The sequence below is a fragment of the Epinephelus lanceolatus genome, chromosome 3, assembly GCF_041903045.1.
Source record: "Epinephelus lanceolatus isolate andai-2023 chromosome 3, ASM4190304v1, whole genome shotgun sequence".
NCBI lineage: Eukaryota > Metazoa > Chordata > Actinopteri > Perciformes > Serranidae > Epinephelus > Epinephelus lanceolatus.
This window is the reverse complement of record NC_135736.1, coordinates 47,152,704-47,165,345: the sequence shown is the minus strand read 5'-3', so window position 1 is coordinate 47,165,345 and position 12,642 is coordinate 47,152,704. Positions and strand designations below refer to the sequence as shown.

Here is a 12,642-nt window from a genome sequence, read left to right as displayed (position 1 = left end):
CATGTCATAATTAAGATAATATTTATAAGATCTATACGAGACTGATACCTGAAGCTGGTTAGTTTAGATCAAAGACTGAAACAGCTAGCCTGGCTCTGTCCTAAGGTGATAAAATCCATCTACCAGCACCTCTATCACTCCTTAATGAACATGTTACATCTCGTTTATTTCACAAAGTATAATCACAATTTGTCGCTTTTGCAGTTTGGGTTTGTTGGAATTTAACAAACAATATATATAAGGTGTAGATCAGCGGTGTTCAAAAATGCTGGCAGGTGGATTTGTCATTTTTACTGACTTGAGTAACTTTCACCGTAAACTTTTGAGGGACTTGTGGATGTTTGGACCGACTCACCTCAGGCACCAGCAGGGTGAGTTTCTTCAGCCAGTCATGAAGGTGGTCGCTATCGGCTAGACTGGACTTCACTGTGGAGGAGCAGTGAGCCCAGCTCACCAGCAGCCACATGGAGTAGTGAGTCACTGGTGGAGAAAGAAACATCACAGTCATGTCACTGCCAAACGTAACAGCTTAGACGGTTTCCTTTTACAGCATCAGGTTTCGTTGTTTTTATTTGATTTGTTATTGTAGGACAGATGTTGAGGTTTCTTTCCTTTTTCCTTTCAGAATTTTATCATCATGTGTAGATACACATCACGTCTCCCAAATGTTAATGAATCATTTTAAGTTCTCACCTTCGTGACGGGACCGGTGGTCAGACTGAGCCTTAAGAACTCTGTCGAACAGTAAGACAACATGTTAATTATACTTGATGTAATTAGCATTTAAATACCAGAAGAAAATTATTTTGCACTCACCGGTGTGCGAGGTTGTCGTAGGTGTAGGCCACGTTGATCAAACGTTGGATGAGGTTGGTGCCCTGTACCAGGCTGAGAAACACCTGCAAACCAACAGACAGATCAGACAAAGGTCGAGTCCCAGAACAATCACTTCAAAAGCTTCAATAATCAGCTGTTAGTGGTCCAAGCTGGTGGAACATGTACCTCAGTCAGCCGGGGGATGTGCAGACCTTTCCCGTGCTCTACGGTGGACTTGCGGGATTTGCCCGGCCACGCCCGCTTGCGCTGGCTGTCAGCGAGGCCGGACCAGGAGAAGACATCGTGGTAGGCCAGGTCCAGGTCTGCGGGGTCCACTGCAAACTGGCAGATCAACTTCAGCAGGCAGGCCAGGCAGTCCAGCAGCCACTACAGAGGAGACAGAAAGCAAAATGAAAACCACACTTTGGAACAAAGATCCAAAAAGAAGCTCTAACATGTTTGGAAACAAATAAATTGAACAACTCATTCCAAGATTAATCTTTCCCCTGAAAATTTCACTCAAAGCGAGGTAGTCTCTCTCACCACGGTCCAGGACTCCTGGTCTTTGGGCTCCAGGATGCCTGAGTTGAAGATTTCCAGGAGCAGCTGGAGGCCTCCTGACGAAACAAACTGGAGGACAGAAACAAAAAGACTGAATCCGACTGACTCCGTTCACATGCACATTAACATTCCATATATGATACTATTCCAAACTAAATACGTAAACTGCAAGTTCAATGTGGATAGTTTGTCAGTGTTGGATCAGTTAAGTTTTTCTGTCACAGATGTGCGCTGTCTTCTACCTTGCAGCTCCAGGTGTTCTTGCTGTTTTCTATCTGATCCTCACTGGAGTCATCAGAGTCTGGATACAGATCACTGTAGCTGCCCTGAAAACACAGAGACACAAACACACACAGAGTAAGATATACAAACTCTTCAAACAAGTGCAGCTGGAGAATGTTTTTATGTTTCACTGTCGTAGCTAAGGTTGTATGACTTCAATATATTGCTCATTCTGCCTTCACATTGTACAAAGGAAAGAAATCTCCAGAACAAATGACAAAACCATGTAAAAAACATCCTTTTAAAAATAAAAGTTAGGTGTGTTATTCCTCACAGTGGACTCTCGGTGGATGCGTCGGTTGGGTTTGCCCAGAGCCTCAATGATCTCCAGAGCGTACAGCAGCTTGTGGGCACTTTTAATTCTAAGCAGCTCCTTCCAGCACAGACCCTCCCCATTCTATACACACAAAAACAAAATGAGTTATTCGCCGTTTGATACAAAAACACACGTCACAATTTGAATTTGCTGGGGCTTCTTCTATTTCCTCCTCCTGCATGATTAGAAATTGATCTCTGAGTTTCCTCTTCTCTATGTATGCTTGTTGAATGTTGAAAAAACACCTTTGCTTTTTGATTCTGAGAGACTGACACCACAAATGGCTGTTTAGTTATCGAGCCATTAGCTCACAGATGTTGTCCAGTGAGTGTGGTTGACTGACCGTGTCGTCTGAGATGTTCTGGAAGGCCTGAAGCATCTTGGGACATGTAGGAAGCAGCATCAGCAGCTCCCAGACCCGACGAGACAGATTCTCTGCATGGAGGTGAAGCTCCTCACACCGTACACTCTGCATGGACACACACACACATTAATGAAATCCTTTTATAAAAAAGCCTGTGTAATCTTTCTGTGCTCATTATAAGTTTCTCTGCAATACTTAAAGCATGACATAAAAGTTGAAGGTTCCCTCCTTCAATCACACCCACCTCAGGGTTTTCATGGACCTTCTCGGTGTTGGCGCTGGGCGGTTTGAAGCATGCTAGCATCTCCAGCAGGTCAAACAGCGTAGTGAGGTGTGGCTCCTGGAGGAGCAGCAGCATGGGGATGTGCTCCTTCTGGGGAGGAGGCAGGCAGGAGGCCGGCAGCTGGACGCCCTCCCCTTTCCTCTCCCGCCGAGGAGCTCCCAGAGACACGAACACCATCTGGGATTATAAACAGACAAAGATGACATCAGCGATAACTCATCTGTGTTGTAGATTTCAAATGACAACACAACTACAAGACATTATTATAGTTTTACCACATAATTGGGGGAAAAAAATCTAAATGCAAATTTTCGGACTGGGAAAAGTTATAATCAATTATAAAACAAATATATTCCATTTAAACCAAAGTACGCGACCAAACTGTGCTCTGTCTTGTTGTTGTTTTTTTCCAAGTACTGACAAACATGAGGACAAAAACACAGCAGTCACCTGCATGTCTTTGAAGCCCAGCTCATGCAGAGTCTTCTCGTCGTAGTCAGTGGTCAGCTCGTGGCCAGAGGAGATCATCCGCACTGGTCCCATCAAACCCCCTGCATGAGACAAGAGACTTCACACACAAGCTCACACACAGCATAAAACGAGGGGGACCCACCGACAGTGTGACCTGTTTGTAGGTAAACAAAAACAGGGAGAGATTCTGAGCGAGCTGACCTGGGAAGTCTCCTGGCTGCCGGCCGCTCTGGCCGAACTCCTGCAGCTGAGCCTGCTGGTTCATCTGCTCCTTCTGCAGATTCTCGTACCAGTGAGTCACCTCAGCTCGCAGGTCTGCTACCTGGTCGCTGGGGTACATCTCGATCGTCATCTGCAACAACAGAGGTTACGTGTACTGATGTAACAGCCTGATATTTAAATTAAATTAAATTAGACTGATCCCTACTGTTAACCAGTTTATATTTTTTATAACTGGTTCTGTTCACCTGTTTTGGCACTGTAATTACAGTATATATTCTAGATTAGCACCTTATTTGGCCCTTGTTTTCTCATCCTACACCATGTTCACACTAGATGCTGAAGTGCAGTAATGACAATTATTGTGTACCAGTGTAGATTTGTCACCTTGTCAGGAAGGCCAGCGGGCTGACAGACGATCCTGAGCGGCAGAGACTGTTTGTCGCTCAGAGCCTTCAGGTGGCTGCTGATTCCTGTTCCCTCGATCTGCCACTGTCGCAGGTGGTACGCAAACCTGACAGGGACAGAAAACAGTGTGTTGTTGAGATAATTAAATGCAGTCTGTGTTTATATTAATATCCATTTATCTCCTGTTGACCTTCCTGGTGTGTGCGTACCTGCGTCGAAAGGCCTCCAGGTGTGTTTTGAGCATGAGCAGCCCCCTCTCGATGCTGGTCAGGCTGGAGTGGGCGTCCTTCTCCAGGTTGGCTGAAGCCATCAGCAGACTCTCCATACACTTCCTGATAAACTCCTGCTCCTTCTCCAGACCCGTCTTACCAGCTGGAGATGTCAACATACAAAGACACGACGCAGGATGGTGGAACTTTTAATGCATCTTTTAAGATCAATCAGTCAATCAATTTTATTTATAAAGCCCAATATCACAAATCACAATTTGCCTCAGAGGGCTTTACAGCATACAACATCCCTCTGTCCTTTGACAATAAAAGTAGTTTTCTGTTTATAAGTGGAAAAAAGCCAAAGAAATATATGTTCAAGTCGTAAAACATATAAATCCAAACCTGAGTTTGTCTACACAACCTTTCTAAAGCTGGTAATCTCAAATGCTACCACACCACGTCACACAGATACATCTAAAAGCGGAGGACTTGGGCAGTATAAGTCATGGAAAATGAGAACCCTGCAAGTTTTCCATTTGTATCAAACATCAAATAAGTTTGAGCTTATTTGCCTGACTTGACATCAGGGCTGTGCCTTATCATCTCGTTCACGATAATACCGGTAGATTTTTTTTTTTTTTTTAAATCATAAAATTCATATTGTGATACTCATGATAAACTTCCGGTTTTCCTGCTTCCTGCTTATTGTCATATTGACGTCATACTAAATACCCTGAAATATTGAGATATTATTTCAGGGCCATATCGCCTGCCCCTACTTGACATTGCACGTCCTTCAATGCAACTGCTGCACATTGCAATGTTGATGCTGAAATGATACATCATGCAGCCCTAAGGTGACGCATATTAGAGCTACGTTATGTCAACAGCTAACTTACAGAAAATAATTTTACAGTTTAGTTACATTATGTGGAAGTTTATCCCCAGAACTTCACTGTAACAAATAATTTCATTACACGCGACAAAATTCAGTGAGTTTTCCAAAACTTTCGATGATTTATACTAATTCCATGACATTTCCAGGCCTGGAAAATGAGACCGTGAAATTCCATGACTTTGCCAGGTTTTCTGTGACCATGGAAACCCTGTAACTCAATACTTAGAGTCGAGCTAATCTGCTGTGGTTCAATAATTATCGAGGGTCACTTGAACCTACGAACAATTCTCTCCCGTCATGCAACACTGTGGGGACATAAACTAAATGGAAGTTTAAATCATGTCATTCTGTTTCTTTTGAAGTCTAAATAATACATTGTGTGTCTGAATTATTCTGTTTATCTCTGTCAAAATATCATGAAAGGTAAGAAGAAAAACATCAATATAACAGCAGATTACAAACTTTTAATGGCAGTGTAGAGATTTAATATTCAGCTGTTCAGCTTTTTGATTCATGTATTTGACACTGTTTGATATTAGCATGCAGGTCTGTAAAGTGTGTGTGTGTGTGTGTGTGTGTGTGTTTTCAAATTGTAAATGATGGAAGCAAACAAACCGTTGATGTAGTAGGAGTTGATGTACTGGATGGCGGCACGGCTGATATCTGCAGACTGAGCTCTAAGAGCGATCCCCCACAGCTGGTCCATCCCACATAGCTGCACACACACACACACAAAGTCTGGGATTTAACTGTCTGTCTACTCTGAAGCACTTTTCCCTTTCACACATGAAGCACACAACAGGAGATTGCCTGTGTCAGACCCATTTCCATCTACTGGAATTACTCGCCTGGGTGGAGCGTGCAGGAGGCAGAACATAATGCAAAGAGTGCGCTGCAGAAGTCGCAGTGTTTTGTTCATGAATTGGTCATAAACGACCACGTCTCTGGCCATTCCTTGAATTTGTCTGATGATTTTGGCGTCTGCCCTTACAGACAGCAGCTCCCTAATCTCTTTTTCTCTCCAGTTGGCAATTTTCATTGAGATCTTCATGTAAATGACCCTTCTACTTCGCCTTCTGATATTTGTATTATTCCAGTTTTTCATATTAGATTAGTCATTAACAAGCCCACTCGCTTCCTGTGAATTCTCCAGACAGTGTCGTCCATCTATGCTTTATTCATTCATGGGCTTAAACAGATATTATTACGCAGACTTTGTAGTGAGCTGGCAGGGTAAGATCTGTTTAATGTCCGGTCCAACTGATACTGACGTTTGCACTCTCACATACAGCTCTTCTGGGTAATGTCCAAATAAATTTAGGGTTGCAGTGCATGTGTGAAACAGGCTTGATCAAAATGGCTCATGAGTCTCAGGGTGACTGTTTACAAACTGCACCAAGAAAAACTGATTTATATAATACAAATAAATATAAAGTTATTAAAGGTTTTTAAAATGCCATTTTGATAATGAAGCTTGAAGTTCAGAGGAGTTTCTGTACCTCACAGCTGGAGGCGTTGTCCAGTGCGCTGGTGGCGAGGCGGGCGAGGTTACAGAGGTGCTGAAAGAGGTTGAGGCCCGTCATGCTGATCGTCTCTGGCTTCAGCTGGGGCATCTGGAGACACACACAGTTACATTAACACACACATAAACACAAACAAAGCAACATCAACACACAGCTGCTCTTGTGTGCTGCTGTTAGTGTGTCTCCACTCCTAAAGTCGCTGAAAGAGTCTAAGAAGACCTGAACGATACGATAAGGCGCCCCCCCATGCTGTAGTGCATTTGTGTTCTTCCCCTCATCCCTACCTTCTCAAGGAAAAGATGTTTGTAGGTCTCCATGCCCATTGCATGTTGGTCCTTGCTGCGGACCTGATTGAGGAACCAGTGCAGGGCGTCGTCGTAGCACTCGGCGTCCTCCACCAGGCAGTGCCACAGGATGTCCACCTGCTCCAGACTCAGTCCTGAAACACACAAACACACACAGGAGTTCAATCAAACATGGCTCCCATGCTTTGATATTTAGTACAACACAAACCGGTTCCCAACATGGGTTCTGGACCTCAAAGGACCTCTTTGAATACATACTCGGGTAATGACGAGTTAAAGAAAAATAATATCTGATCACAAAGCTATGTTTTTAAGGTTGATTTTTGTGTTAAATACTAGATACTTTCACCTCTTAATGTCTATAAAATTTCTCAAAATGAAAACTCAGACAGTTATCGTTGACAAAACTCCTAAAAACTCAAGTCCACACTACAGCCATAACCTGTGACTCTATCAGTGGACTTTGCTTCATTTAAAGAGGCCATGAGTCAAAAAAGGTTGGGGTAACAAGGTAACAACAACAATTTTTTAACCAACCAGGGTTTCTTTATGTCTAATTCTATGATACTTAAAGACTCAACATTTATCGGAGAGATCAAGAACAAAAAAATGAGCAAAACTTGGGATTTAAAATGCAACAATGAGCTACAAAGAAAAAACAAAAATGGCAAAGATGAATCAGACAGACAGACTCTATCTACCTGGTACAGTTTGGTAATGTTAGAGCAAACCGGTACAAAAGGCCTTTAGGTTTCAGTCAAGGTGAAAACACATCCTGCTTTCTGCAGTCCGTGTTTTAGAAACTGAGGCTTTAAAATGAGCTAAATTTAGATAAAACTTGAATGATCCCTGAGGGTGATTAAACCCGTCTAAATCTGGTGAAATACTACTGGACATAGGTTATATTTTCTCCTCATCAGTGTTACGTCATTCTCTCTCACATGGCCAGACAGCGGGGGCATTGTTCTCAGTGGGGCAGCTCAGGTTGCATAATGAGGTCTATTTTAGCAGCGCTCCCCAAAGAGACTCAAAGAGAAACCAAACACACATGAAGAGTTCATTTCCAAACTAATGTTAAATACACCAGTGTTGGGGACGCCAAGCAAAACTACCGTAAACCTGTTCGTGCACATTTAAGCCAAGTCACTAAAAATCACATTCTGCTTCAAATCTTTGAAACTACTATGAGATGTTAATGTGATTTTCCAACTTCCTGGGGGCACTCATTGCTTCCTTCTCAATACAGCACCAAACGTGCAGACACTTGAAATGTGCTAAGTAGCGCTGCTGACAGTAAAACCAGTGGATTATCAAGAGAAACAACAATTTTCCAGTTATTTTGCATTATAATGTTGGCTCTCAATCATTTTCAATATTGCGAGCACCACAAATGAAATACCATTGACCTCCATTGTCTTAGGAGTAGGGTTGCAACGGTATGAGATTTTCAGGGTAACAAAACCATCTCACTTTGAACAAAAGTTTTATTACTATAATTAAAACTTGAAACTATTTAATTATTGGAAGTTTGTGTAAAAAGTCTCCCCTTTGAAAAATAAGTAGAGTAAAGGGGAGATTCTCTTTGTAGTTGCTTTTTTTCAATATCGTAGATAAGCAAATGTACATAGTATGATGACCGTCAGCTTTTATATCACAATATACCACCATGTGCATTTATTTGTTTGTTATTTTTCATGTTATTTAATGTTTTCTTATTATAAAGGTTATGTTTATTCTCAGTTATGTGTCATTATCACTATTCTTCTTGAAAATATACTGAAGTTCAAGTGTCTTTATGGTGTTTATAGCCAGGGATTGAACCACCGATCATCCAATTAGTGGAAAACCCTTCCTACCTTCTAAAGTGGGATTTATACTTCTGTGTTGAATCGATGCCGTAGCCTGACGTGCAGTTCCCCAGAAATGTAACTACATGTCGCAGCGACGCAGACCTCTTGTCTGTTTCTGTAAGCTGAAACCATTTCCCTCAGTGGAAACAAAGCGTTTATTGTGAAGACAATAAAACCTCCACACACTGCGTGAGATTTATCCTGGCTTCATATGAGTAGAGGAAATCTAAGCTAGCCACTAGGCTAATTTATACAATGTAATATGCCATAGACTTGTGCTAATAACGTTAGCATGTTATATTTGCTTGGAAAACGTGTTTAGTATAAGACAGCTGTTTTGTCAGTGAACCTTGTGAGTTGTAATGGAGCCGAATTTTGTAACATTACCTTTGTTAAATGTTGCTGTTGTCCCTGGCTTCATATGAGTAGAGAAAAAGTCTACTAGCCACTAGGCTAATTAATACAATGTAAAATATCATAGGATTGTGCTAAAAACATTAGCATGTTGTGTTTGTGGGGAAAATGTGTCCAGATAAAGACAAGTGTTTGTCTGTGAATGCTGCGAGTTATAGTGAAGCTGATTTGTGTACTACTTAGTTGCTATTAAGCCATGTTTAATGTGTGTCTAATGTGTGTTTAATGTGTGTTTAGGATGTGTTTTGAATCAACTAAACTTTACAGCACTTCACAGAAACCCTGCCGCTGACTAGTGTTTTGGAGGCGTTACTGCAGTGACACAGACACACCACCACACAAGTGCAAATGCTCACAACGGCGTAGGTATAGAGTATAGTATAAATCCGCCTTAAGCCACAGCCGCCAAATATATCTATACTTTATATGTACAATATATCTTCTTCTTAATCTAAACTGTTACTCTGAGCAGAATAAAAGAAGCTGAATCTTACTGAAGTGGTCTGGAGATCCCAGTGTGGAGAAGACACAGGTGAGGAACTGCAGACGGACCTGGACCTCCGCACTATGGCTGTACCTTCAGCGACACAGCAAAGAGAGACGTGTCAGTATTATCAGTTACAATTTCTAAACAGAAAAAGAAAATTAAAATTATAAATTTTAATGAAACCTATAATGTTGTCGCAGAGATAAGTGTCTCTGTTGCTGCTCTATGAGTGACTGTTAATCAGCTTGTGTCCAAAAGGTGTTTTACTGTCCAAGTACTATGTCTGGAGTAACCATAGGGAACCTGGTATTTAATGAGTGGTGATGAAGCTCTTACAGTGCAAACTTGTGCCGGTGTTCTCGGACTTCCTGGATGTAGTGCTGCAGGTTGTCGAAGAACAGCTTCATCATGTGCAGCTCCTTCTCAGCCCACCTGACCAAACCAACAAGCAAATCAGAACTACACTCATGAAACAAGACTGTTTCCTCTTCATTTTATTTAAAAAAAATAGATTTAGGATTAATTTAACATCATAAGACCAGCAGCAAGTTTAATAAGCATACAGGAACAAAACTGAAAACATAAGCTCAAAGAACATAAAACTTTAAGTAAACCAGCTGTTAAACATGTTAATGTGAACTTGGTTACTATGGTTCTCAAGATGGTAAATGTCACGTACATGGTGATCCAGTGAGTGTCGTAGCTGGAGCCAAACTGCTGAAAAGTGCCAAAAAGTTTGGGTAGTAGACGCAAAGAAACCACAACAGACCTGAGAGGGTAGAGGAGAATAAGACAGTCAGGAGCACAGATAAAAGAAGTGTTCTGGAAATATTATGTTTCTGTATGAGCAGTTTTTTACAGAATCACAGGAGTGCCATAAAAATTAAACAAATCTGTAAAAGACTAAGAAAATAAAATGGAAATATAAAGAGGAATAAATAAAAGAATAAGTAAAAGGAGAAATTAAGAAATAATAAATGTGGAAATATAAAGACAAATAAACAAAATGAGCATATTCATTTATTTTCACATTTATTTATATATGTATTTATATATTTTTTAAATTGTATATTTATTTAGCTATTTGCATATAAATTAGTCCATATTTTTCATATTATTTATTAATTTTTATACAATGCCATTTATTTATTTATACCCCTTTATTTTCCTTTTTCTTTTTCCCTTTGCTTTTATTTTTCCTTAAAGGGTCAAGCTGTTAATCAAGTGGCTTTTGGCGAGCTGAGGAGCCAATCTCTGCATACATTATCCTGCTTTGGTGCTTTTTAATGCAGACATGTAGTTGTAGTTGTGCATGTAGTTTGCAGTAGCTAAAGTATGCAGCACTTGCACAATGGAGTACATGTAGTATGTATAATGTAGTACTTGCAGTATATATGTGTGTTAATAGCACTTATATGACTATTAATGACCACAACTGTTATTTTTCACTCTGTTTTACTTTATATCTGCAGACGGGGTCTTAAAAGATGTTATCTGTCTCAGAGCAGCAGACTCAAGAACGATCCTCATCCCACACATTCAACACTGACACATTTTCTATGACAGTTCAATGCAGCTTTCAGACATTCATTCTGTTTCTCTCGCAGAGATGATTAAATCCAGTGGGAACTCTTACCTGTGGTGGGCCAAGTTGTCAAGGCAACCCTCGATGAAGCGCATTCGGATCTGTCTGTCGGTGAACCAACAGACAAGCGAACACAATAGCTTTTCTGCTTCGTTGATTAGACCCTCAGACAGATGAATCTAAAAACACACACAGACAAATTAAACATGAGATCACACTGAGGCTGCTGCTAAAAGGAAAACTGGGTGTTGCACCATTTTCACTTTTTTTCCCACTTTTTCACACATCATTTTGTTTTTCTCAGACATTTTTGGTTATGTTATGTTGCTTCTGGTAAACACTTCAATGAATCTCCTGAACAAACTAAATATTCAGTGTGTGTACATGCATTTAAATTATTTAGTTATGACCAAAGTGAAGCAGGACTCTGATCAATAAAACTGTTCCGAAACCATCTTACACGTTATGTATCTCACATGAAAGGCGCTCCATCTATAAACGTGTTAACATTAAAAACACTGAAAAGAGAAGTTGGAGGTTTGAAGTCATACCGCGTCCTCGTCCTGCACCAGGTCCCACAGCAGAGTGTTGCCCTTCTTACAGACGTTGTCCAGGTTAATGTCAGTCACAGCATGGCTGCTGGAGTACTGGTGCTTATGGACGGCCGGACCTGCAGAGATACAGAGCGTTCATGAAATCAGCTTATCTGATTCTTTGGCAGGTTGACCTTTATTTTAGTTATGTAAATCTGAAGCTGGGGTAGGCAGTTTTATTTTGGCAAATAAATCCCATAACAAACTTTGGGTATACTGTAATTCAAATGGACTGAGATAACACTAGAATCTGCACCTCTGCACCTAGCCACTGACAGGAGACTTTGTCCTGTTGGCTGTTCAACAAATGCAGAAGTGTGTGCCCGTTACTTAAGATGGTGAAAGCCTGATTCAATGGAGAGGAATCCTGCAGAGAAAATTGCTATTCCAGAATTGGCACCAACTGCCTACACTGCAAAGCAACCCGAAAAAGACGGACTGACCAAAAAGAGAGACTAAAAGAGAGTCTAACAATAAACAATATAAAACACGTCAACATCAGTGCAGTGTTTCAGAGATGGAGAGAAAATGTTGCTAACAGTTTAGCCTTCTGCTAACCGGAGCTAAAGGCTCATGGCTGCAGCTTCAAGTTCACATTTATGTAGCCAATGTTAGCAAGAGCCTTGAATCATAGTGTGTCCTCCGCCTTCGCCACTAGAGAGTGGCCAGCAGCTCCGGAGCCTGACCCCCAGTCAGGGGCCACAACACCCCAAATCAAGCCAGTGCAAACCCCAGCTCTGAGGGACCGGACAGCCCCGACTCCCTGCTGGATCAGCAAACTTTCTGTTGCTGCTGTTACAAAGGTTATACTCAGCGCTGCTGCTGGCCACCAGCCCACAGTGACATCCAGCACTTAAGTGTGTGCACTGGTGTGTGTGGCCACTACAGTCTCTGACAGAAGGTCTGTTTCCCAAGCTGCTGCCTGCTCTCTTTCGGGTGAAGCAGTCCACAGCGACGAGGAGCAAGAAGGAGGGACCATAGGGTGGCTAGCTAGGTAATTCTTGTCGTATTTGTGGTCTCATAAACAGAGAGAGATAAAGGGGGAAAAAGGGGCT

General features: G+C 41.5%; 1 protein-coding gene across 2 annotated transcripts in view; it reads right to left on the bottom strand.

The window, feature by feature from the left end:
• Nucleotides 1-12,642, bottom strand: part of usp34 (ubiquitin specific peptidase 34) — a 75,801-nt gene that overhangs the window by 30,243 nt on the left and 32,916 nt on the right. For both annotated transcript variants that reach the window (XM_033623736.2, XM_078166490.1), the window contains exons 16-36: nt 11,546-11,664; nt 11,046-11,173; nt 10,089-10,178; nt 9,746-9,841; nt 9,417-9,499; nt 6,638-6,792; nt 6,330-6,443; nt 5,446-5,545; nt 3,930-4,092; nt 3,700-3,826; nt 3,295-3,445; nt 3,073-3,173; nt 2,584-2,799; nt 2,319-2,444; nt 1,934-2,056; nt 1,620-1,703; nt 1,360-1,446; nt 1,003-1,203; nt 817-899; nt 694-734; nt 356-480 (exon numbers count right to left, since the gene is read on the bottom strand). In XM_033623736.2, coding sequence (XP_033479627.2) covers nt 356-480; nt 694-734; nt 817-899; nt 1,003-1,203; nt 1,360-1,446; nt 1,620-1,703; nt 1,934-2,056; nt 2,319-2,444; nt 2,584-2,799; nt 3,073-3,173; nt 3,295-3,445; nt 3,700-3,826; nt 3,930-4,092; nt 5,446-5,545; nt 6,330-6,443; nt 6,638-6,792; nt 9,417-9,499; nt 9,746-9,841; nt 10,089-10,178; nt 11,046-11,173; nt 11,546-11,664 — 2,513 coding nt within the window. The remainder of the gene's footprint in view (nt 1-355; nt 481-693; nt 735-816; nt 900-1,002; nt 1,204-1,359; nt 1,447-1,619; nt 1,704-1,933; nt 2,057-2,318; nt 2,445-2,583; nt 2,800-3,072; nt 3,174-3,294; nt 3,446-3,699; nt 3,827-3,929; nt 4,093-5,445; nt 5,546-6,329; nt 6,444-6,637; nt 6,793-9,416; nt 9,500-9,745; nt 9,842-10,088; nt 10,179-11,045; nt 11,174-11,545; nt 11,665-12,642) is intronic.